Raw genomic sequence first — 25,661 nt, 5'->3', positions numbered from 1 at the left:
TTTAATTTTAATAATGTAATGTTATTAATTGTTTGGAACAGTCTTGATGAAAACGTGAAACATGAGAACAATGAAAAGTAGCCAAGATTTTTGTCATTTTAACGTGTCACAGCCTTGATCGCATTGTGTGTTTTTTTCACTATACGAAGGTGTTAGTGCTGTGTGGAACATTTAGGCTACACACTGTAATGATATTTGATTATGAAGAGCAGGAGATGAAATCTTTATTTATAAAAAAGCTAATATTTTATAATTAGGCCAAGGCCTAAACCTAAGAGGAAATCTATGGGACACTTAGACCAGTCTTTTATTTAGCCTACTAGTAGGCTATTCATCAAGTTTAACATTAATCTTAGTGAATAATTGAATAAAGTGCATCTACATGCAATCAAGCTCAAAAAGACATGTCACTGACAAAAGAAAGAAAAAGATAATTTTATGCTGACTATTTTTTTTAATAATAAGCAATCAAACATTTTAAAGGTCAAATAGGTTACTTAATCAACAAGACATTTTACGATGACCCACCAGGACGAAAAAACTTTAGAAAGAAATCTTGTTAAAATTATTTATTGTAGACTTAATTTACCACAAAAAAAAGTAATGCTTTTTTTCGCTTATGGAACAAAAACAAATGTTTTCAGAACATTTATCTGCTTGTTAAATCGAATGAGGTTAATTCACTGTAAGATGGCCATCTCCAAATTCCAGTTCAGAGTTTCTCCACCGTGCTTATTTCCCTCCTCTTTCATTGGACAACATATTTTGGCTCTTTCCCTTCCTGCGTTTCCCATTGGTCACGCTAGGTTTGACAAACAGTGAGAGGGTTGCCCTTAACGCTTCGAAAAAAAGTTTTCCAGAAGTGAATATCAATCAGAGAGGACTCAGCGACAGAAAAAGAGACGCAGAGAAGTTGGACGGAGACGCAAAACATCGAGATATAGCCTACTAACAAACTATCTTCTCGGAAAAGGTATTCAACCAAAGCCTCTTCGTTGGGAATGGGTTCTTTCATTTTTAAGCTTTTAAAGGGCATAAATTAGACTTGGGTTTGGATTACCGTCGTCACCGGAGACCTAAATCCACCCGATATAAACATTTTGCGCGTGCGGCATTCTTGCGCCAGCCGCCCGGACGGAGTTTCTATTTGTCCTCCGTTGGATTTGCAGTGGGAGAGATGAGTGACAGGAGACGATCCGCTGCCGCGCTGAGTTCACGAGCGCACGCCTTTTCGGTTGAAGCCCTGATCGGGACAAACAAGAAGCGGAAGCTCCGGGGCTGGGAAGAAAAGGAACTGGAACTGTCTATGGAGAGCCTCGCGAGCAACGGACAATTGGCAGACGGCGAGGATCCTGCTAATTGTCTGGATATTGATCCGGGTTAGTGAATGAATAATGACATGGCAAACTGAATTGCCATGCACAACATAAACATCCCAAAGCTTTAACTTTTGGCCGCATTTACAAACTAACGTTTTGCACTGGACTAAAATGTTTCAAATAGCCTAGCTTACAATTACAGGCCCAAACATCACTTTTTATAATAGCATTTTAAATGTTTTATAACGAAACAACAGATAACCGTGTTTTCTTAAATTACTTTGCACAAAATAGTTAAATATGACGTTGTTTCTGTCAGGGAAATTTTACCAATCCAAAAGAAAGTGTCTAGAACATTCATACTAGACCAATGAATACAACAGTGTAGAAATACCACTTCGCTTTTTTTTATTATTTTTAAAATACGAAATTGGAGTCTAGAATAGAACTCTTGTAACTTGTGATTTTTTTTCCCCTTTAAGAAAAGGATTGGTGTTTTAATTTAGACTAAGAATTAAGTAAATGAAAAATTAGTGATGTATAAATATCGAATAATAAGACGGTGTGTCCACGAGGGCCTGACAATTGTCTAATCGTGGTCTTATGTTTTATTAGGTAAACAGAAGAGTATATATATTATACAAATTAATTGGAAATATGAACGTAGAGTTTAACACGACTCCCTGTAGATGTCAGTTTGTACATACTAACCCTTCTCCAGGTCGTCTCAAAAGATAAGTGCTCTTATTGTGAGTTCACGCGAGCAGGCGCTCATGCACAAACTGTAAATGTGAGTGTGTGTGTGTGTGTGTGTGTGTTTCTTGGTTTCATCGCTGTAGTTCAACTGTTGCAACGTTAGTCATCACTTCATTAGTCTCGCTTCAGGAACATTTGCCATTAGGCAGACCATTAAGTTCCGCACAACAGGCTGCTGACTGATCATTCTGTACATATTCTGATATTGACGCCGGATAAATATGACCGTTCTCCATATTTTAAAAATTATGGTGGGCACAGACAAAAGTTAGTTAGACAAAAGAGCAGCTTTATTACAGAGGAAGAAAAAAATTGCAACAGGTGAGTAGCATTCAGATCATTTTCATTTTATTAAAATGTCAGACAGCTTTTTAGTAGGTTTTGTTGTTGTTGTTGTTGTTTTTAACGAACAAGATTTAACTTGATTTCTATTAGATTACGCGTTCAGGTCAACAGGTCACAGAAGGCCTATGTGTGTCCATAACGGATTGTATTCTATTTAAAAATGTTGTCAATTAACACAACAAGAATTAAACATCATTTATTTCATGTCGAATTGTAAACTATTGATGCACATTACACGGAAACGTGCGTTTGCTTATACCTTTATGATATAGGCCTAATGTCATGTTCAGGTTGCATGGTAAATACTTTTTTTTTTTTTTTTTTTTTTTAATTCAGATTCAAATGATATAACATATTTAAAGCATTTTCTCTCAAACTTAACAGTGCTTCATGTATTTATTTAACCAGAGAGTTCATGAATAGGCTAGAATAAAACAACATCTTTGTTGCTACACGACCAATGGGAATAGGCCTTGGTTCAGCTGTGATACAACGCGGATTATAATATGGACAACAATAGATTGTTTCATTTAGTTACGTGGCACAATAATTTCAGTTCATCTAAATACATTGGTCTTGATCTTGCCCACGCGCATGCATACAGATGAGTTTCTCATCTGTTCGAGGCTGATGTTATAAACAGACACGGATGTTTTTGTATTTGAGTCAGTTTCTGCGATCTTCCGACTGTTTCAGTCAACACAAATGGCAACATTTCTACGTCTTTGAACAACAATATCTACAGTTCCAGGTAGAATCCATCTTGATTTAATTACAGAGGAAAATATACTTTATATAGCTAGGCTATTACAAAATCTTTTTAGACACTGGAGTGAAGACTTCTTAGTAAAGCAAGTCGCCTAAGGCGCGAATCAACAACAAGCTTTTATGTTTTTAATAAATCGTTATCAATTAGAAATATAATTTTAAAGAAATAATTAACCAATCAGTTTTTGACCCCAAAGTATTCTTTCACCTTACGTGCTGTTTTCATCTTGGTCACACTGAAAATTATTTTTTTTATTACGATCTGTTTTGATATAGATTTATGCTACCCTTAGCTATATATTTTCACATCAAATTTTAGATATATATTAGACTTTCTAACTGGCACATCGTTGAAAAATTAATGTGATGTTATGAGTTTAACCTTGCTTATTCTGCTTTTCGCAACCAAAGATAAGGTTTGCAATAAATAAATAAACAAATAAAATATCGCGATATTTCCTTTCATGAATCATATAGGCAAAACAAAGAGAGGATCTTGTGTGTGATATCAACTAAATATTAAAAGTAAGACGTCTACAATATTTAATGAAAACATCACTTTCAACTTGGACCATTGTGTAGTTAATTGGTTTTAATGTCAAAATCTTGAAAGATTTGCATTCTGTTTGGTTCAATACTTTAGAAACTCTTTAAATTCTTCAATAAATATGATAATGAATATTGCTAAAGTCTGCCATTGTCAGCTGTTCTAAATGACGTTCGATGTATTTTTTTTCACCCTTCGCTTGCATAATTCCCAGAGAGGGCAAAGTAAAAATGAAAGACGACAGATGTGTACATTTAAAAGGAGTCTTAATCTTTATTTTTATTACCTCCTTCTTACATGAGACTGAATGAAGTCCAGCAGAAACAGGTGGTTCTGTTCCTGATGGATTGGGTTACTCTGCAATTTCATGCTTAGTTCGCCTCTGTACCAAGAAAAAAATTAGGTCATTCACAAGTAAGTCAAGTCTATAAAAGAAGACACAGTGAATTTGTTTATGTGATAGTGGTGTGCTGCGGTATCAACGGGCAGCAGAAAATATGAATCTGCTATTAGTCGTATGCTATAATACTAATTGTGTTTTTGTATTTGCTTCCTTGCGTCAACCTAGCGTTCACTATAGTCTTAATTACAGAACACCTACAAGCTATAGTTGACTGATTTGGTAGGCAGTGTTATCATGTCCATGGTAAAGGTGAAGCTTTGTTATCTGTCTTATTTTGAAACTATAGTTTATCGTTTGTGTGAAGCTGACGCTGGTAGCTAGTCTACAGTTTGTTGTGTTATGTTGTACGTAATTCTGGCAGAGGGTCTTGTGGAATGGCTCATTGACAGACAGCAGCTCAGGAACGACAGCACATTGACGGGTTTGGATGGAGTTGAGGACATGCCTGAGAGATCGCATGAAAGAGACGATGGGGTTCATTACTGTAATTACGCTGATTGAATCTCTCATGAGGTTGATGAAAAGTCGGACTCCCTCTGACTCGGGCTCTCTAACCTCTTTCCCGTGGCCTCAGAGGGTTCTGTGCACGGGGTGATGGCGGTTTGGCCCGGGCTGTTGGCCAGTCTCTCTGCAGCTTTCGGTTGCACAGCCTCATTTGCATGAAATGTACAGCCAAAGCAATTCAAATAATTTCAATAAGCCTTATGTTGCGTAAGCACTTCAGTAATAAAAATCTGTAAATAATTAGCCTAAAACATAATACATGGATTTCTTGTGAATTTCCTGTGTAACTCATCTCACTCATATATTTTGCTTTGCATCAGAGTTAAGGCCTGAATTTCTCCGCTTTTCGTTTGTCTTTAAACTGTCACTAACGTGCGCGCACATTTGGTCATTCAAATGAGTTTTTTTAAGTGCATGCTTTTTGATGGTAGTGCTAACCATTTTAAAAGTTTAACTTAGACTGCTAATTTAGATTCTGCGCAAGATTTGCAGCTTTTCCTCCAAAACATTAGGCTAAAAGAACGTGGGCATAAATAATAATAATAATAGCTTTTATTTTATCGGCAATTTCGTTCATAAATCTAATTTTGAATAATCTTCTATTCGTTCTGTGAATATTATTATTATTTAGAATAGGCTTATAGAGCTGTCATTGGGGAACATGTCTTTTAATTTAAGTCGGTTTAACCCCACGCGTGTCCAAAATCATCATACGTCGTATTTTAAGAAAACAAAAAGAAATATTCTGCAGCCAATGTTCTGAATCAGATTTTCCGGTTTATTTTATTTTTGCTATATATATTTTTCAAAGGCCTCAACCCATGTTGGTCTGAGTGAATCCAAGTCGTTATCCTTTACTGCTGCAGGTGATCTGGTTCTAACGCTCAATATTGTCAACAAGCCTCCCGAGGCCTCCTTTCTGCTGCTGGCGTTTATAATGATTTTATTTGCTCGCTGTAGATTCGGAGGCCAGCCCGGGCTCTGACGGCGAGGGTCTGGCGGAGAGGACGTCCTGCTCGTTCGGCTCCCCGGCGGACCTGACCCCTGCCGCCTGCGACCCTTCACCTTCCGCCTCTATGGAGGAGATCCAGGTGGAGCTGCAGTGCGCTGACCTGTGGAAACGCTTCCACGATATTGGTACAGAAATGATCATCACAAAAGCAGGAAGGTAAACCTTTTATGAAATGTAAAATATTGAATTTATCTCATGTTAGAATTTCCAGACCAGACAATAACCAGCATTTATTTTTAAATATGACTATATTTTATTCATATGTAACCAAATTTAAAGATAGGCGTATAACCCCTTTTTTGACATTCGTACATTAAAAATACGATATAAATGAAACTACTTACACGTTCTCTTCTGTCATTGACATGTTTTCAGATTCTGAATTTAAAGTTTGTAATATAGAAAAAAAAAAGTATTAAAAGAATGGCAGAATTGTTGGCAAAAATTGTTTTGCATAATATTTTATTAGTATTTCTTTTTAAAATAAGCAGTCAATCACTATTATATATATATATATATATATATATATATATATATATATATATATATATATATATATATATATAATATACATATATATATATATATATAATGAATATTAAAAATCAAACTAAAATCAGTGTGGAGTAACCAACATGCAGCAAGCCATTTTGTGAGCCAAAAGAAAACCATTAAACAAAAAGGTCATTATATATTATTATTATTATTATTATTATTTATTAAAGATTTCATTATGTTTTAAAAATTCAGGATTTTTTTGGCTAATTCTTCATTTTACACTTCAAAAGGAAAGGCTTTTGTATCTTGATAAGTTTGCAAATGTATCCTACATTGAAGTTGTGTGCACTCACGTGGTTTGAACAGGCAAGGAAAGTATTTAAATAATTTTACTTGATGGTTAGGCTTACACAACTTAACATTTTTAGAATCATTAAAATAAGCAACTAAACGTCTTGAAGTATTTTTCAGTTGCTTGTAAAAAAAAAATATTCAAGAAATGTATTAAAACAACAACGATTTTAAAACTATTAGCCTAAATTTCAATTCTAATAATTGTATTTATTAAAATTCTCTTTTTATCATCTCGAACATTTGTCATCGACCTATATGCCTACAAGCACTCTCTTTTTTCCTTTTTGACACACGTACGCGCAAATAAGCTCAAGGTAACATACCATTGTTTGGCAAAGGGATGTGACCGCGCGCGGGGACTGAAAACATGAAAACACTGTTTTGGGGCGCTAATGTGTTACACATGGGGGCAGCAGTCACAAATCACAAACCACAACTTTTACATGGCGAGCTACGGGGCTACTCCACTACTTAGTCAACCCTATAACGGTAGGCAAACAGCACAACAACAACTGTTTCTAATTAATATATTTGAAATATGTTTTTCGTTTTCTTGCTCTTTTGAGCGTCAATTACAGCCCAAACCGAGCATATAACTTAACCTGCACAGTTCACAGTAAGACCTTTCGCCCCTTTTTTCTCTGGGGGATTGCCAGGTATTTCCGTGCCATTTTTACACTTTACGATCAAACCAACATGATAACATGTCTCCATTTATTGCTGTAATTCCTTGTTTTAAAACACAGGGTAAACTTGTACTCAAGAATACTTCCTGGCTGCACTGGAGAGCTGTAAAGTAGAGCTTATTAATACGACTGTTGTGGCTTAGACACAAGTAAGAAAAAAAGGACCTCGTTTAACGAACCCATAATGCCAATGACAAATTATTAGACTTCTTATTTTTATCTTTTTTTGGCGTAATTGTGTAAAAATCTCGTTAATTATGTGCCCAATTCACGGAGAATAAATCGTTTAAATGTGTGTTCGGTAAAAACAACAAATATTTAGTCTATATGCTGATTAAGATAGGCCTAAAGAAAAAAAAAAATCTAAAACTAGCATAATAAAGGTTTGTTTAAACTACTGAATATTTCTCTCTCGATAACTTTAGATATATTGCTTGGGCCTACACTTTTTTTCATCATCAATATGATTCTCTCGCACTGATAATCCCGAGTGTAGCAATTTTTCGTTGCAACAGTAAACAATCTTGTTTGTACCAGAAGAACCCTTTATCAAACAAAGTAACTCGTGTCCAAACTAACATGTTTTAGCCTATAGGCTCCTTGTTTGTATGTTTAGTCAAAAATGGAGCCTGAAATAATAATTACTCTGATATGAACGCGTGTAACACGACTTCATGAATAGCCCCGTGTATTTCATGCCCGTGCTAATAATAACCCTATAAATTTTGAGGTGTAGGGGGGTGGAAGTGAGCGACCAGACACTTTTCTCTCATTATGAACAAAGAGATTTATGACGTTAAAATGAAAAGACAAAGAAATTGCTTTTGAAGTGTAAAATGAGGAATTAGCCAAAAATGTCTTTTTAGACATGGTCTCTTTGTTCAGTTTAGTTTGTTTGAACTTTTTATAGACATTTCTGAGTTCTTTCATTTGTCTGCTGTTCTTTATTTTAGACATATTTTTAATTTACCAAAATGTATCTGAATCCAATTATTTGCTAATGCTCAGTGAGACTTGATACTTTCAAAGATAAGAATGATTAAAATAATTATTTTATTCTTTTTTTATTATTATTATTATTTTATGCTTTTGTTGGTGTCAGACAGTGGTATATTTCAATATAATAGACATGACTTTAACACATGCTATTCGTTTTCAATCATTTAATTCATTTCCTGTCTTATTTACATTAACTTTGTTTTTTTATTCTCTTTTCACTATTTTTATTTAATTTTTTTTATTTGTCAGTGGCATCACAGTTAATGCAATTGTTCGATAAACACATGCAATAATATTAATTATTTTCTGTTTCAGGAGAATGTTCCCTGCCATGAGAGTTAAAATCGTCGGACTGGATCCACATCAGCAGTATTACATTGCCATGGACATTGTTCCAGTGGACAACAAGAGATACAGGTAAGCACTGCTGCAGAGAGTGTGAAGCTCTGTTAGAATGCAATGAGTAAAGAGGAAAATGACAAATTTGACTGGATATTTGTCTATAAACTGGAAAATTGAGCCCTCTTGAAATGGAGTCGGAGATTTACATGAATATGCAACGCTGACGGCAGCCCTGACAGAGTTGCCGTATCAGCATCGAAGGTGGTGTAGTGTGTCCCTGTGATTTTGCTCTCACCATGACAACTTTCCATCACACATGCTTACAGACAAGCTTTACATGAATACAACTAAAGCCTGCATGTACGGCTTGCTGTTGTGCACTTGTCCTTTCCATAATTACATGTGCCGTGCTTCATTACAAGTTTAAGTCTTCCCAAATTAAGTCACTTTTTATTTAATGATCAAGGTTAGCTCTCCTTGTTTCAATAAACGCATCTGATTTTTGTTTATATTCAGTGAAACTGTTTCTGAGAGCAGTACTGGAAATGACTGAAATAAGCACATTGATTAGAGGCAAAAGGTGACAGATAAGTCTCCTACAATTAATAGAGCAAAAACCAATATTTTCTCATTTTATATATTGTATACTTTAGAAAGGGTTTTTTTAATTTTAAAATAAATGATGCAGAACATTGTGGATGTTATGTTAATTACATTTTGACACTTTAAGTGGACAACACAATAATCTTCCAGTTCAATTAAACTTAATGTAATCATTTACTGAAAATAAAACCACAGCCATTCGAGGACTGGTCTTGAAGAGAGCCATTTAGAGCCCCCAAATATCATGGAGGATTTTAGAAGCCAAAAGATCTTGTAAAATTAAATAGGATTTTCTTCCTGGCTGGGGAATTTACCACAAGGCTTTGCAAACGGAGCAAAGAGCTGTCACTGGAATGCCTCATGTGTCTCGAGGGCTCGGGTCTGGAAACGCAGGCTTTATTGGAATTTACTCACTTTACTTAGGCGCACTGCCCTTTTTAAGTGACATAGAGTTTATACTAGACTTGTTAAATCTTTCTTTACGTGTTACTTGAATTACTTTACTCTTTAATGTGGGCATTTGGTATGGCTTATGTTTGAGAGAAGAAGAAGCGGCCCAGATTTTCGGATCCTTGACGGAGGCTCTCTCTAGTAAAATTATTATCAAATATCCTACGTTAATTCTAGGTGTTGGCCTGTTTGTCTCTTCTTTATTTTTTTCCTTTGTACAGCTGTCTACTTCAGACATGCACGTCCTCTTATTTTATATATGCACACAATAAACGCACATGGTGCAGACTCAGGTTGATGTAAACGCAGAGCACATGCTCTGGTCCACACTTCAGAGTATCACTTACTGTGTCAGTAAAGTAACCCAATATATGACTTGGTCTCTTTGCTGCTGTGTTGTGTGTATGAGAAAGCACAAGCATATAGTGAATAGTGTTGGGAAAAATTACTTTTAAAAGTATTGCATTACAGTATTGCGTTACTTTGTGAAAAGTAATGCGTTACATTACTGTTGCGTTACTTTTTCTCACCTGGGCTGGGCTCGCTTATTTGTTTTTTAATAACAACAAAAAAGTTATGTTTTTGGCAAATGTTAAGGCTCTTTCGCACCCAAAGTGAAATGAATAAGCTGAAGGAAATGCATATTTACGCCTGTACAGTAGAGGATGCAGCTCAAACAAACTTTTTAGCTGTGCTACCATTCTGGATTGAAGAAGAATAGGATACAGGAGAAGGAAGTTCAACACTCTTATTTTTGCTTATTAGTATGGTTGAATTAGATTATTAAGGTTCAGTAGCAAATACATTGGTTAATAAAGTGAGATTAAATACATAAAGTATATTTGTGTAATTTAATATAGTTCATTATTACATGTTTCCGTAAAATTCTAAGATTGCATGTCACAGTTTTTATTCATTTTGAGGAATACTGTATGTTTTCGTGCAAGTGAGATGAGTAAATGCATGTTCACATTTAGTCTAGAAGTAAAATAACTGTCATGTTTACACAGCATGCATAACACCTCTGCACTTCATTTCTCTCAACATGGGGACAGGAGAACTGTCAGTCAATAAATGTGAAAAACTAACTTATTTAAAAAAGAAACTCAGATATTTTGTTGTAAATTGAAAAAGTAATGCATTACTTTACTAGTTTCTTGAAAAAAGTAATCTGATTACGTAACACAAGTTACTTGCAATGCATTACCCCTAACACTGATAATGAACTACTAGAAATAATTATATGCATAGACTAGTTTTTAACCCTGTTATTTTGTTTCTGTTCTTTACTGAAGGGTCCTTACATTAATAATAAAGCCATTTTTTCCCTATCATCTAAATGTATGTAAATGCTGCCTTCCGCATGTGTACAGTGTACTGCATGTGTTAAATATTGCTGGACTCTAATGGGCAGTCGCTCCACCATCTGTCCAAAAAGGTGTCACATAAAGTTGGATCTTTATTGATTGTGCTAGTGCCAGATGGCAGATTTATGAAAGATGAAAGAGGGCTAATCAAATTTCCAGTCCTTTTTGGTATTAGGTTTCCCTTTGCTTTAACACTTTCCCTGCTACATAGAGCATAACCCTAAACAGCACTCCAAACAGGAAATTACAAAAACGCCTGGCTCTATATACATATGTGTGCAAGGGACAGAAACCGTATTATTGTTTGTGTCAAAGCACACATGTTTTTGTACAAATATATATGCCCTTTATCAATATAATTTTAGATCAAACCGATTAATGCCTGTGAATGTGCACATGTGTTCGTGTCCGTAGTAGTGGGGTGCTCTGGGAGAGAATAAGACAGACACAGAGGATGTTTAATGCTGCCAAGCAATAACAAAAAGGGGCCAAATGAGAGTTTTGTCCATATTTGAGAGCTGGGTGATGACTTTGGCAGAGGCATCGCAGTTAAGCACTTTCAACTGCATGGCCAGAACTAAAGGCATCCAGCTGAGGGAATGCCCTGCAAACAGCACTTTAGGAATGCCTAAAAACACATGTATTAGAATCTTTTTAATGCTTTCCATTAATTATGTTAATGTTAACATACTTTTACACACCATTTAGTACAGGTTATTATTTTCAGTCCAAAACAGGTTTAATATGATATTATGATTATCTTGAATTTGTATGGTCTGTTAGAAGTATTTTGAACAATCAAAATTTGGATGCGAGAGCACATGTAATTTTTGGTATTATTAACACAGACTCATGGGCCGCTGGAACAGGGTATCATGTTATGCATGTATTTTTGCAGGTACGTGTATCACAGCTCAAAGTGGATGGTGGCGGGAAATGCAGATTCCCCAGTGCCGCCCAGAGTCTATATCCACCCGGATTCACTGGCTTCAGGAGACACCTGGATGAGACAAGTGGTCAGCTTTGACAAACTCAAACTCACCAACAATGAGCTGGATGATCAAGGCCATGTAAGTGCACATTTGATTACTGTTAATGTAATGATGTCAGTATTTATATATTACAAAGTACTATAGTAAAAGTTTGGTGTTAGTCAGATTTTAATAAAAAAATTTTTAAAGAAATTAATACTTCTCTTCAGCAAGGATGCATTAAATTGATCAAATGTGACATTTATTAATTACATTTATTATCTTTTTTTTAAAAAAATGTTCTTTTTTAACTTTCTATTTATTAAAGAATTATGAAAGAAATGATCATGGTTCCACAAAACTATTAAGCAGCGCAACTGTTTTCAAAATTGATAATAGGAAATGTTTCTTGAGCATCAAATCAGCATTTTAGAATGATTTCTAAAGATTAATGTGACACTGAAGACTAATGAAATGAAATGTACTAAGAGTAATGATGCTGAAAAATCAGTTTTGACATCACAGGAATAAATTACATTTTAAAATATATTCAAATAGAAAACTGTAATAATATTTTGAAACATTTGATCAAATAAATGTAGCCTTGGTGTGCATAATATACTTAAAAATCTTACTGACCCATGCATATGATTACTAAAGCCACCAACTCATCACACTACAACAAATGCAATTTCTGCACATTAAATGTATGTTTTACATACAGCTGCTTATCCGAATCGCTGTATTCATAACATGCATTAGTTGATGGATAACAACCCCCGTTTCCCCCAAAAACATCTGTATATTCTCTCAAGGAGGAAAACCATTATTCAGTGCGTTCTCTGAAGAACTGGCAAAATTGGAAAAAGAATGATTTGAATGTACTTGACTGATATTCCCCATGCATCTGTGTTGAACAACAGCTGAGTACAAACGAAATGTAAGCGCATGTTATTATTTGGAAATGTATTCATCCCCCCCAACATATATGAATTGTTTTTAGGTATGTCCTCCAGATCTTTGGTTTTTGTGTCCACTGCATCTTTTCTCATTGTTCGAGTGTGACTGTGTTGTGCCTGGCTCTGTTCTGTGGCATTGTGCTGAGGCATTGAGTGCACAGCAATGAATTTATTATCAGAGCATCAGATGACACTCATCCCCAGCATGTTTTCTTAGGTTGTCTTGGTTATGTATCATCGCAGTGACAGTGACTTTGAGTAATGAGGTGATACATCCAACTCTATCCAGAATAATGAGACCCACAAAAGAAAAATGTGCTTAAGTTGCTCAGTATGGTTTTAAAGGCCAAGCCAAGCCCTCATGTTTTGTTATAATGTTTTCTGTTTTGAGATTGACTGTGTTTAGGGTCCAAAACAACCCTGTGTATTAAAACAATATTAGTAATTTTGAAATGAGAAAACAGTTTAAATGTGTAAAATGAAAATTTACTTAATCCAATTTTGTTGATTACATGAATTCTCTTTTTGTTGTTCATGCACTGTAGCACAAATCTCACTAATTAATAATTTAATAGTTTATTGTGATGTTTGTATTTGTGCTGTTGTGTTGGTAGGCCTATTGAGTTATGTCATGTGATGTTAGCCAGACACATCTGTAAGAGTGCATGGGTTAGAAACTTCTGTTTTGAAAAATCTGTCTGTGTGTGTGTTTTTTTTTTTAACAAAAAAAAAAAAACAATCAGAAAATAGTTAAGAATAAAAGTTAACATAAATAAAGTGCTGATTTATATAAATAAAGTGCTGATTTATATAAATAAAGTGCAATATTTGATCTATTTATATCTATTATTTATTTTTATTGAAGCAGATCAATAACGTTGTTTCAATTCATGCGATCATCCACTTTTAATTTATGCATCTGCCCATGACCAGCAGTATAATGGTGTTGTAAAGCCAGAGCACAGAAAGGAAGTATAGAATAATTGCACCTGACAGGCTGCGTATTCCTTACCAAAAGATACAGTGTATCAGTATTTTAGATGCAGGGTTGATGTGGGTAGAATAGTTGCCTTAGGCCACGTCTGCACAGTTCGCTGCTCTACTGGCATCTCCTCTGCATATGGGGCTGTTTTGACTCGAGTCACTGATGCTATCACTCGAGTATTCTGACAAATGTAATAACATATGGGTGTTACAACTGTAGCAGGCTGGTGTTTTTTCAGGAAGAGGAGAGGGGACTTTTCTTATACCACAACCTCGTAAAAAGAGACTTTATTTTTTGTTCGCCTGGAGGGCGAGTGAGGGCCGGAATTGAAGTTAACCCTGGAACGTCCTGTGTGGGACTTCGCCGCCATGGAATATATGAACCTCACGTTCCTCCTCCTGACCAAAAATCATTTAGATCGCAGTTTCATTGCAAAGAGGATTTAAATATTACTGGTGTAGAATAAGGGGCATCTTACTTTAATATCAGAATTAATTTGTATATATAATGTATGTGTTTGTTTGTGTATATATATATATATATATATATATATATATATATATATATATATATATATATATATACACAACTTTTGAGATGTATACTTTCAGAATGAATATATATAATCACACTCACTATAAATAGTGTGTATGTAAATATATATATGTATATATATGCCCTAGTGAAAAGAAATATACTTAAATGTATTTGAAATACATTTTTTGTGCTAAATATACTACAAATACATTTACATATTTATGTGGTTAATAAAATACCCTGCAATTGTACTTTTTGTACACAACTCAAAGTCTGCTAAATTGGAAAAGCTAATTTTGTACTTAATGCACTTTAATTGTGTGGAAGTAGTGCTGAGGTCCAACTAAAGACACACTTAAGTATATTTGATTGTGCTAAAGTGGAAGTTTTGCAATAATACTTTAAATGCAAGATATTTAAGTGTACCTAAAGACTGATATTATACAAAGATCATACAATCCTTATTAATAGTGATATTAAAACATATTTTAGGTGTAATATTAAGAAATGTGCATTGTGCAATAAAGAAATACTCCAAATAAAGTTTAATTATAATTTTATATCAGTAAGTCTTAAGTGATATGTCAATAAATATGTCAATGGATTTGAAGTGTACTTAGTTTTTTTTTTTTTTTTTTTTTAACTAGGGTGTACATACACATCTTTTGAAACATTTAAACTTGAACTCATAATGTGTAATTTTTGTGCTCATATATCACCTGTAAATTCCTTTTAGGCCCCAGACTATATTCTATGAATATCTCCGATCTTTGGAATTACAGCAGTGTGGCTTTGAACACTTCCTCAGTCGGTCTTCATTGAGCTGGTGTTGTCTGGCCTTGGGCAGCATTGGGCTCTCCTGGGCTGTGCATTTGGACTGGATAGGAATGGGGGAGCTGGAATATTAAATTTACTGTCATCAAGCTGTTTTGCAAAGGCCTCTCTTCTCTTGCCTGACCTCCTCGGTTGCGGTGGACCCAGGAGACACACACTGACACTGGGAGTAATTAGAAACAGACTAAGGGCCGGAGGGAAGGCTACAGCCTCTATGCTCTGACGCCAACACATCGGTGTGAGATACTCACCCTCGAGCTGCCCTGATTCATATCTCATCAACATGTGTACACACTGTGATACAGCATGTTCTCATATTGGTCCAGGCAGCTTTGATATTCACAGCCTCATTATGCCACAGACATTTAATCCATACAGCTGTGTAAGTGAGCTCTTGTGGTTGTGGCAGAGTAGTTGATGATATAACTCTTTATTTCTAGATCATCCTGCACTCGATGCACAAGTATCAGCCCCGTGTCCACGTGATCCGGAAAGACTTCAGCAGCGAGCTTTCTCCAACTAAACCTGTTCCTACAGGGGAAGGAGTAAAGACGTTCAGCTTCCCAGAGACCGTGTTCACTACGGTCACAGCCTACCAGAACCAACAGGTCCATTACTGACTGTCAGTGTACAGCACCACTGTGACTATGAAACGCATAGTTCAGGTCTTAATAGGCATAATACAACTTGACAACTAGAGATGCATTAAAATTAAAATTCTTGCCAATAATTATTTTCATGTTATGTTCGATATTAAAATTCTATACTGTTTTGTCTAAATGGCAAACACTAAAAACTAAAATCAATTATACAAGTGAATTTAGTATGATTTTCAGTATGAAAAATGGAAATTCATTTTGATTGCATTTAACAATGTTAATATTAACATATTAGTGTTTTTAAAGATTAACCTTAAGTGAGTGTAAAAATATAAATACAATATTATATATGGACCACAAAACCAGTCATAAGGGGCAATTTTTTTTTTTTTTAAATAAATAAGCTTTCCATTGATGTATGGTTTGTTAGGATAAGACAATATTTGGCCGAGGCACAACTATTTGAAAATCTGGAATCTGACGGTGCAAAAAAATCAAAATATTGAGAAAATCGCCTTTAAAGTTTTCCAAATGAAGTCCTTAGCGATGCATATTAGTTACAAAAATATTTTTTTGATATATTTAAAGTAGGAAACTTACAAAATATCTTCATGGAACATGATCTTTAATTAATATCCTAATGATTTTTGGCATAAAAGAAAAATGTTGACCCATACAGTGTACTGTTACAAATATACCCATGCGACTTATGACTGATTGTGTGGTCCAGGGTCACATATATAAAATTTTCCAATAATATTCACATACCGATAAATTAAAAAAAAATTTTAGGAACCAGGAACCAGTATGGTGGCAATATTTTGTGCATCCCATTTCACGCATCAGTTTCAAAAACAAAACATTGAGAAAAGACTTAGTTTATTATTAAATTGCTATGATGAATATGTGTTTGAAGTTTCTGAATATGTCAAAATATTATTAAATGAGTCTGTTTTGGACTTCTTCTCTTATAACAGATTACCCGTCTAAAGATCGACCGCAACCCATTTGCCAAAGGATTCCGGGACTCAGGGAGAAACAGGTAGATTTTCAGGAAATCTTACCCTTGCTCTGTATTGTCCATGCTGTGTGTGCAAATACACACATATCTCGGCAGTGGCCTTTCATATGGATATGAACCCCAGGAGGATCCTTCCTAATCCCACGTCCTGCTACATTAAAATCACTCCCTCGTTCAGCTGCCAAGAAAACCTGGTCGATCTGTGATAAAGCAATCTGATTGAGGGCAGCGGAAAGAAAAATGCCTCTCTTTCCTTTTCTCGCTTTTTTAACTCCCTTCCCTCAATCTCGCCCACCCTTTCACTCGCCTTTCTTTCCCTCTCGCTGTATTTCCATGCACTTCACTGCTCCGTCTCTATAAGATGCGAGTCAGAATACTGCGAGAAAGTCTGAGACAGACCCTCAGCACATGAAAGCACACTTCCATCTGGAGAGTATTATCGCCACAGATATTTGAGACATCTTTTTTCATTTTTCAAACAATAGACTGCCTGATTTATGAACTAGCATTAGATTTTCATTGCAGAAAAATAGAGATGAAAAGATTATTCAGGAGTAAGATTTTATGTATATATATATATATATATATATATATATATATATATATATATATATATATATATATATATATATATATATAAAAACACTCTTGCCCTTACAATAAAAAATGTACAAAATTTTGTATATAGCAAAACAGTTGATCTGTCACAAAGGATGAGCAGGATTCATTGCACAAATGGAGCTGCGGTTGCAATGAATCCTGCTCATCCTGGTTTACACTCCGCAGATTAAGTTGTAATGTTAACTTTTGATTGAAATCAAATCTGCTTGACCTAAATATAAATCAATATTTTAATGTAAATTCTTATTTGTGATATTAATGGGAAAAATCTGTCATTTGGTGAGCAGCATTTGGATTCAGTCTCAGCCAGTCATTAGAGCGTCTCACTAACGAGCAGAAAGGAGTAGAGAATTACTGCCTGTTAAGCAGCACGGCGAGGGCTGATGCAGGGAGCTCTGCAAAGAGGAGTAAATCACACAGGAAGGGGAGCCATGTACAGAGCAGAGATGAAACATCACCAAGATTTATGTGCACAGTAAAAACCTACTCCTTTTTACGGGCTCTAGTTTCCTCAAACTCCCCCTCTCTTTTTCACCCTTTTTTCTCATGTGCATAATCTGACTGTCTCACCTGTTTTCTCTGCCATTTCACGTCTCTTCTTCCGGCTTTCTCTGTCACTATCCCTTGTGCAGGACTGGGTTGGAGGCAATAATGGAGACGTATGCTTTCTGGAGACCTCCAGTGAGGACGCTGACATTTGAGGACTTCACGAACATGCAGAAACAGCAAGGTATGTGCATGGTCCCTGTGACTGGAGATGTTTATAACATGCCTACTTAAATAACAGAGGCTTTGGATTTCAAAATATTGCTTCATAAATCATTTTTTTAAAGTTACTGTGTGGCCGCAATAATCACATACCACAGAGGATTTATGAATGACTGTAAGCTTGTAGGGAGCTCTGCAATGGGTGGGACAAGTTGGACAGTCTTGGGTTTTTGTGTCCAAGAGTGAGGTTGTCTATATGCCTGTTCAATAGATCAAATGTTGTTTCACTTCCTCAGACCCTTAAAAGAACAGTTCACCCTAAAACCATGGTTTAGCTTTATATGAAAAAGATACCAAAATGGGTTCATTTATTTAAAAAAAACAAAAACAAATATTCATCAAAATTTAACATTCATAACATTCGATTTGTAGATAAAATAATTATCAATGTGATCTTTTTCAATCTGTTGACTTATCGAACTGATTTAGTTATCCAGTTCAACTCATTAGCCACTTTTCCACCGCTGGGCCGAACGGTTCTAAGAATGGTAAGGAGCGATTCCAGTTATATTTCCACTTGAGCCTGGTACGGCACGGCATGATTACAAACCGGTTTTGGCCTGGAAATTCTCAGCATGGTTGGCTAACTGTGCTAAACAGTGATGGTAGAATGCGTGTAGTGACGTCACAACTCAGGATTGGTCACTTGTCTGTTTCCTAGCTGCTAGTTCCTATGTATCTGGCTCACTATTTGAGCGATGTAAACACAAATTAGTAATAAAAGAAATATTAAAAGAAATATCTGATTGTCCTCCATAACGCGGTCGCTTTTTACATCTCATATCGTCTGTAAACGGTTACCAATGTAACAACTGACACATTTGTATTACATTCCAAAGAAGTCCGTTATCAACCTCACACAGTGGAAAATGAAACCATATCCATATGGGCCAGATCAGCAGGGAATGGAGCAGTTGAGAAAAGGTTTGGCCCAACAGTGGAAAAGTGACTATATTGATTCAGTGAATAACAACATAAATTTCAGTCTGTTTCTCACACATAGCTATTGTATGACTTCAGAAGACTTGAAATATAGCCAACAAGGTGTTTCGACCACTTTTAATATACTTTTAAGGTATTTTTGTGTTTACTTTGAAGCTTGAAATGTCATAAGGGTGAATTAATGTTGATGGAATTAAAGGGTTAGTTCACCCAAAAATGAAAATTCTGTCATTAATTACTCACCCTCATGGGTAAGACCTTTGTTCATCTTCTGAACTCAAATTAAGATATTTTTGATAAAATCCGATGGCTCAGAGAGGCCTCCATTGTCAGCAAGATAATGAACACTTTCAGATGCCCAGAAAGCTACTAAAGACATATTTAAATCAGTTCATGTGACTACAGTGGTTCAACCTTAATGTTACACTCTAAATAATGCTGGGTTAAAAACAACCCAAGTTGGGTTGAAAATGGACAAACCCAGTGATTGGGTTGTTTTAACCCAGCAGTTGGGTTAAATGTTTGCCCAACCTGCTGGGTAGTTTTACTTAACTCAACTATTGTTTAAAAATTACAGTATTGCTTACTTAAAATAAACCCAAAATATCTTGAAAATTAACATTTATTAATATGTTTAATAAATTAACATTTTAATTTCATTTTAGATTCATTTTAAGTCAGCCATATAGTCATTTTCAAACAATAGTTGGGTTAAATAAAACTACCCAGCAGGTTGGGCAAACATTTAACAAAACAGTTGGGTTAAAACAACCCAATCGCTGGGTTTGTCCATTTTCAACCCAACTTGGGTTGTTTTTAACCCAGCATTTTTTAGAGTGTATGAAGCAACGAGAATAATTTTTGTACGACAATAAAAAAACAAAATAACGACTTCATTCAACAATATCTAGTGATGGGCGATTTCAAAACACTGCATGAAGCTTAGAAGCTTTATCCATCTTTTGTTTTCGAATCGTTGGTTCGGAGCGTGTATCAAAGTTACGCCTCCCAGTAGTGAACCACTGAAATTTCGAAACACATAACGAACCCTCGTTTACTGAAATCACGTGACTTTGGCAGTTTCATACACACTCAGAACAACTGATTCACTGATTTTTTAAAATTTTTTATTATCAAAAAGTATCTTAATTTGTGTTCTGAAGATGAATACGGGTGTGGAACGACTTGAGGGCGAGTAATTTATTACAGAATTTTCATTTTTGAGTGAACTAACCCTTTAAATTTTTCAAAAGTAAGTCTTTTTTGAAAGTGAATTTTGCTCTTTCAGTTGTCCGATTGCTAAAATCATCTCTTTAGCTCAGTCTTACTCATAGCTAGTTATGGCCCAGATGATCAAATGTTGATGTAACTATTTTTTTCTCTCGTCATAAGGTCAGAGTAATGTGAGCATGGTATTTTGTCTGAGTAGACATCTGTTTGTCATCACAAACTTCTCGAAACAGATTAAATGTTAATTAAAGTTCTCGCACGGCTGACAAAACGTCGTGTTCTCTCCCTCCGCCCCCACCCCGCAGCCCAAACTGACTGCCCTCAAGAAGTACATGCAGATCTATTGGCGTAATTAGTTGTTCTCGAAAGCACCGCTGAAGCCTCTCTCACCCCAGCCTGACAACAGGGGAAAAACATGACATCACCGCGAGGTCTCCTTTCCCTCAGCCAACAGAACAGAACCACGTTGAGCGAACCAGAACTCGACTCAGCTGTATTATCGAACGCATATGGAGCTGGCCCAAGCCTCAGCCAAGAGAGTTCTGAATTATTTAGTTTCTTTCCCATTCTGAGCCATATACCAGACTACATTTTCAAAACAACAAACTGAGTGCTGGCCAGTTTCTCATTAATAAAGAAATATGTGGTAGATATCCTACTGCTATCATTCAGTTCCATGTGTTTGACTTATTCACTGTGCATATGTGCCAGTGAATTTTTTCCCCCTCTATGAACATATGCCGAAATGCTGCATGTCATACTGAGAGAAAACGGCCAGTGTGCTGTTGAACAGACATGCATATTCTCAAACTCAAGCCACATTTGAGATCAACATTTGTCACAGTATTCCTGAGATGGTTTTAGCTGACAAGACATGTAATAGGATTTTCACACTGCGCCTCACCTCTGGTGATCATCTCTTTAAACCCCACTTCTTCAGCGTCTCACACAGTGTCTGCATTTCCCTGCCAGATGTGTTAGAATGTAATGGCCAGTTGTTTGGCAACAATCAATCAATCAATCATAAACTTTTACACATTGTCTTTTGTTTCAGTGTTTGAGGGAAAAATAAAAAAGGCAATGACAGAAAATGTGCTTGTTGGAGTGAAGAAGAGTGTTTTTATTGTTATACTCATGGTCTGAAAGGTCTATTGAGGTCAAACTGAATGGCACAATCAGGCATATATGAGCCCAACTGCAAGAGCAAGACAAGCCATTATTTAAGCAGGCTGCATACTGTGTTCATCCAATCAATCATACTGACAACGTAAATCTGCAAAGAAGAAAGTTAACTTGGGTTATGTTAGTTCAGTTTTTAGAATGATCTCAGGTTTACAGTTTTAACTATAAAAATATTTTCAAGGTAAAAATGAAAATTCATCAGTTTGTCATTATTTATTCACCCTCATGTTTTTCCAATCGGAATGACTTTCTTTATTCTGTGGAACACAAAAGATATTTTAAAGAACTGTGAAAGTCAGTGTGGTTCAAAACCCACACCCCACCGGCTTTCATTGTATGGACAAAAAACATTGACATTTCAAAATCAAAATATCTTCTTTTGTGTTGAGGGTGAGTAAATAATGACAGAATTTCAATTTTTGGGTGAACTATCCCTTCAAGCAACTTTTAAAGAATGATTTTTGTTATGTAGAATAGCACTAGAGATGAGCGCTCCATTATGGGTTCATTCGTGGCACTTGTTGCCAGGTTTGAACAGGCCTCTCTTGTAACCAGATGAAATGCTCTCCCTAAGGAGTCACAGTGACTGCTCGTGGTCCATGGGATGAAATAAGAGATACGCTCTCAGTGTGATTGTTGGACAGTGCGTGTGTTTTCAGAGCTGGCTCTGTCTCGCCGTTCTCCTCTTGAGTGTGTACTTATTCTTCATGCATAGGAACGTGTATCCACAGTGTGTCTTTGGGGTTTGGATGTTTCTGAATGTTTGCTGACTGTGTTTTTCAGGAGGGAGCACTGGCACCTCTCCCACTACCTCCAGCACTGGCACTCCATCTCCCTCCGGTGCGACACACCTTCTCTCCCCTTCCTGTTCCCCTCCTACTTTCCATCTGGCACCCAACACCTTCAATGTGGGCTGCAGGGAGAGCCAGCTATGTAACCTGGGCTTGTCTGAGTACCCCGCATGTGCTAGAAGCAACATGGCTGCCCTGCAGGGCTACGGAGGACTGGCCGACGGCTCCTACGGCCGCCTCCAGACCACAGGAGGCACTGTAACCTCCGCCCAGGCCTCCGATTCCTTCTTGCCTCAGAGGACTTCCTCTCTCATCGCTGCAGGAATGCAGGGAGGGGCTCACGCCTCATTGGCTGCTGGTAACGGCAGCGGTGGCAGCGGTGGGGGTAAGATGGATGCGTATGGAAGTCAGCTGGCCTCTTTTCCCGCATCCCAGCTGCAGTACGTCATGCAGGCAGGGGCGAGCTCTGCCTCTGGGTCATCAGCTTCATCCGGCTCATCCCCTTCCTCCGCCCATATGTTCTCTGGGAGCCATCATCATGTGCAGCAGAGCACATACAACGCTTTTTCCCTTCACAATCCCTACAACCTGTACGGATACAACTTCCCGGCATCACCGCGCCTGGCTGCCAGCCCAGAGAAGCCTCAGGGTGGCTTACTGTGCTCTTCCTCCTCTGCTGGAGCATTTGCGGAACGCCAATACCTGTCCAACAGCGGCATGGACAGTATGCACATGATCGGCAACCCCGCCGGCAGCCAACAGGGGGCCAGCAGCTGTGATGGCCGCCAGTATGGCTCCTCTTCACAGATGTCCATGCACATGGTTTGAAGCGCTTGAAAAAGTAAAATAAACCAAAAACAGATAAAAACACGAACAGCTGCTGCAGTTTTTTGCTCAGCGTTACAGGGTTTTCAGAGTTTCATTATTCAAAAGGTCTGATACATTGGTGTGAGCATTTCGCCATCATGACATTGGTGACACCAGCCGTTCAATGTGGACTTATTGTCATCTCATTGCCTTATCACTCATCAGACTAAAATGGAGTTAAAGTGTTACTTGTTTTCATCTCTTACTTAATATGCCGTCAAAGCAAATGGATATACAAGCTAAAAATGACTTGACTGTTGTTGTTTCTGACCTGCCATCCTCAACAATGTGCAAGAATTGAACTAAATCAAATGAGGTCCGATTTTTAGAAGATGGATTCTGGTGAGGATTCATATTTGGTGCAATAATAACCGCAATAATGGCCCACATGAACAGAGACATCAGCCAGAACAAAACATATCCTCAAAACTGTGACGAATAAATGTTGTCAGTATGTTGTTTTTGTTGTCGATAATATACAATGCTTGTCATAGTGGTTGCGATACAATGTTGGAAACTGACTCTCTCAGGATGGCAAAGTTAAATCCTCCTGTAATAACAGGGTGTCTGTGTGTTTCTGACAATCTGTTACTGAAATGCTGAACCTTTGCCTATTGGTTTGGAAATGGCTTAACCATATCCTGAGTGGAACATAAACATATAAACAATAGTGAATGCACGTAAAGCACATAGGTTTTAAATTGTTGTGTGGGTAAAAACCATAGGAAGACAAGGTAATTAAGGTATATGCTTTGGAGTGTTTGTAAATGAATATATTTAAATGCTAAGCAATTATATGGCCAGTGTATGTTGAATTAAAACCAGTGTGGGAGGAATGAACAAATGTTGTTTTAGGCTTTTAAGACTGTAAATACAAGTGCCAAGCACATAAAGCTCATTAAATAAACATATTATAAGTCCTCTTTGTTTCTTGAAAAAAAAATCAAGGGTTTCGTTGCTTTTGGTTGTGGTTTTGAAATGATATCATGCAGTATATGGTGGATGTTAAATCAGAAATCATCACAGATCAAAATATGGACCTACTCAAGCGAATATTTATGTAGCCTATATGTTTGAATAAATTAAAAATGTTAATCCATGTGCATAATTTCATAGAGAACGCAGGAGGATCTAAAGAAAGTTCTCATCTTCACAATCTGAAACCCATTACTAGGTCCTACAAAAAAAGCTGTTTTTACTAATCAATCTTTTTCATGCCCTCTTATTTTCCCCTTTATTATAATCATAGGCTTGAGATAAAGAGAAACTGAAAATGATTATTTGAAAGTCAATATGTGTAAAAATAAATGTGCAAAAACAAGGGATTGATCCTGCTGTTCTCTTTGATATAAAGAAGAAAGAGAAGACCATGTGGCTCAAATTCATCATTTTCACTGTGGTGATGCATATAAATATGCCACCTGTTAAAAGAGATCGAATGGGGGCAAGAGGGAGTGGGACGAGAGGAATATGTTAGACGCTAGATGTGGGTAATTTTTACATTTCTGGTTTTAATATGTCTGCTCTTAATACGTTTACAGTATTTATGATCACTTCTCTTATGTCTGGGCTTTGGCCCTCATTATCCCGGCACAGACTTCGTTGATTTAAAAGCACAATCAGCATCCATTACATGGATGTCTTCAGAAGTGAGTAATTTTTTTTCTCTTTCACTCTGTTCCTCTTTATTTTTCTTCTTTCTCAGATCACATCCCATCATGTGCTCAGTTCCAGCCATGAAATATCATATCTGAATCATCATCAGAAAGTAAATGGGGTAGAAGACCGTGGAGACATCTCTGTATTAGAAACACCTGTTTTCCAAGTGCAGCTCTAGTAATAACTGGATATGCAATCGAAGAGTGCATGATTTCATAATTTGGCACATCTCCATCTGTCTGGACATTATTTCCAATAATTATGTGCATTTATTTGTCTGGTATTTAGAAACAACACTGTGCCAAAATGGCAAATCTGCCTGTCCTCTGTGAAAATTAACTATGGTCTCTCACACCCAGTATGGACAGGTACATTTAGTAAATCTGAATGCAAAAGTGTAAATTAGGGGTAAAATATATAGATACTATAGAGAGGTCATGCGTGACGTAGGCGTAAATACCGATCCAGTGTCTACAAAGTGAACGTGCAAAGATTAAGTTAAGCGGCCTTTACAAAAAAACAAAAAGGTAAAAAAAAAGGTAAAACAACGATATCTGACGATTTTAAAGTTGGAGGAGAAAATTAGATTACATTTTTTGCCCTACTGCGGTACTTCCGCCTACGTCACGCATGACATTTCAATGCAAGATGAGCATTTGTGGTTAAAAAGTATATACTTTTTTTAAAAAATAAAAAAAATTTAAAGAAAATTACACATCGTTTCACTAGATAAGACCCTTAT

At 36.5% G+C, this 25,661-nt stretch overlaps 1 protein-coding gene across 2 annotated transcripts; it reads left to right on the top strand.

Moving 5' to 3' along the window:
• The first annotated feature begins 868 nt into the window (after window positions 1–868).
• On the top strand, window positions 869–24,181 carry tbx15 (T-box transcription factor 15). 2 transcript variants are annotated; one of them, XM_067410436.1, is made up of 8 exons: window positions 869–1,379; window positions 5,603–5,810; window positions 8,507–8,608; window positions 11,852–12,023; window positions 15,680–15,847; window positions 16,816–16,880; window positions 18,113–18,210; window positions 22,386–24,181. In XM_067410436.1, exons 1-8 carry the CDS (start codon window positions 1,178–1,180, stop codon window positions 23,219–23,221), a joined length of 1,851 nt encoding a protein of 616 aa, XP_067266537.1. In that variant the 5' UTR covers window positions 869–1,177; the 3' UTR covers window positions 23,222–24,181. The 2 variants fall into 2 exon arrangements, with proteins under 2 accessions (XP_067266537.1, XP_067266538.1); XM_067410437.1 differs by lacking the exon at window positions 869–1,379 and adding an exon at window positions 2,217–2,396.
• The last annotated feature ends 1,480 nt before the right edge of the window (window positions 24,182–25,661 follow it).

This window comes from Chanodichthys erythropterus, chromosome 14, assembly GCF_024489055.1.
Source record: "Chanodichthys erythropterus isolate Z2021 chromosome 14, ASM2448905v1, whole genome shotgun sequence".
Classification (NCBI taxonomy): Eukaryota; Metazoa; Chordata; class Actinopteri; order Cypriniformes; family Xenocyprididae; genus Chanodichthys; species Chanodichthys erythropterus.
The sequence above is the reverse complement of the archived record's forward strand: the minus strand, read 5'-3'. Positions and strand labels throughout refer to the sequence as shown.

Coding starts and splice junctions, on each gene's coding strand:
- tbx15 (XM_067410436.1), top strand. CDS start 1,178: ATGAGTGACAGGAGACGATCCGCTGCCGCGCTGAGTTCACGAGCGCAC. Junction 5,811..8,506: donor ATCATCACAAAAGCAGGAAG/GTAAACCTTTTA, acceptor TTTCTGTTTCAG/GAGAATGTTCCCTGCCATGA. Junction 16,881..18,112: donor CGGGACTCAGGGAGAAACAG/GTAGATTTTCAG, acceptor TCCCTTGTGCAG/GACTGGGTTGGAGGCAATAA.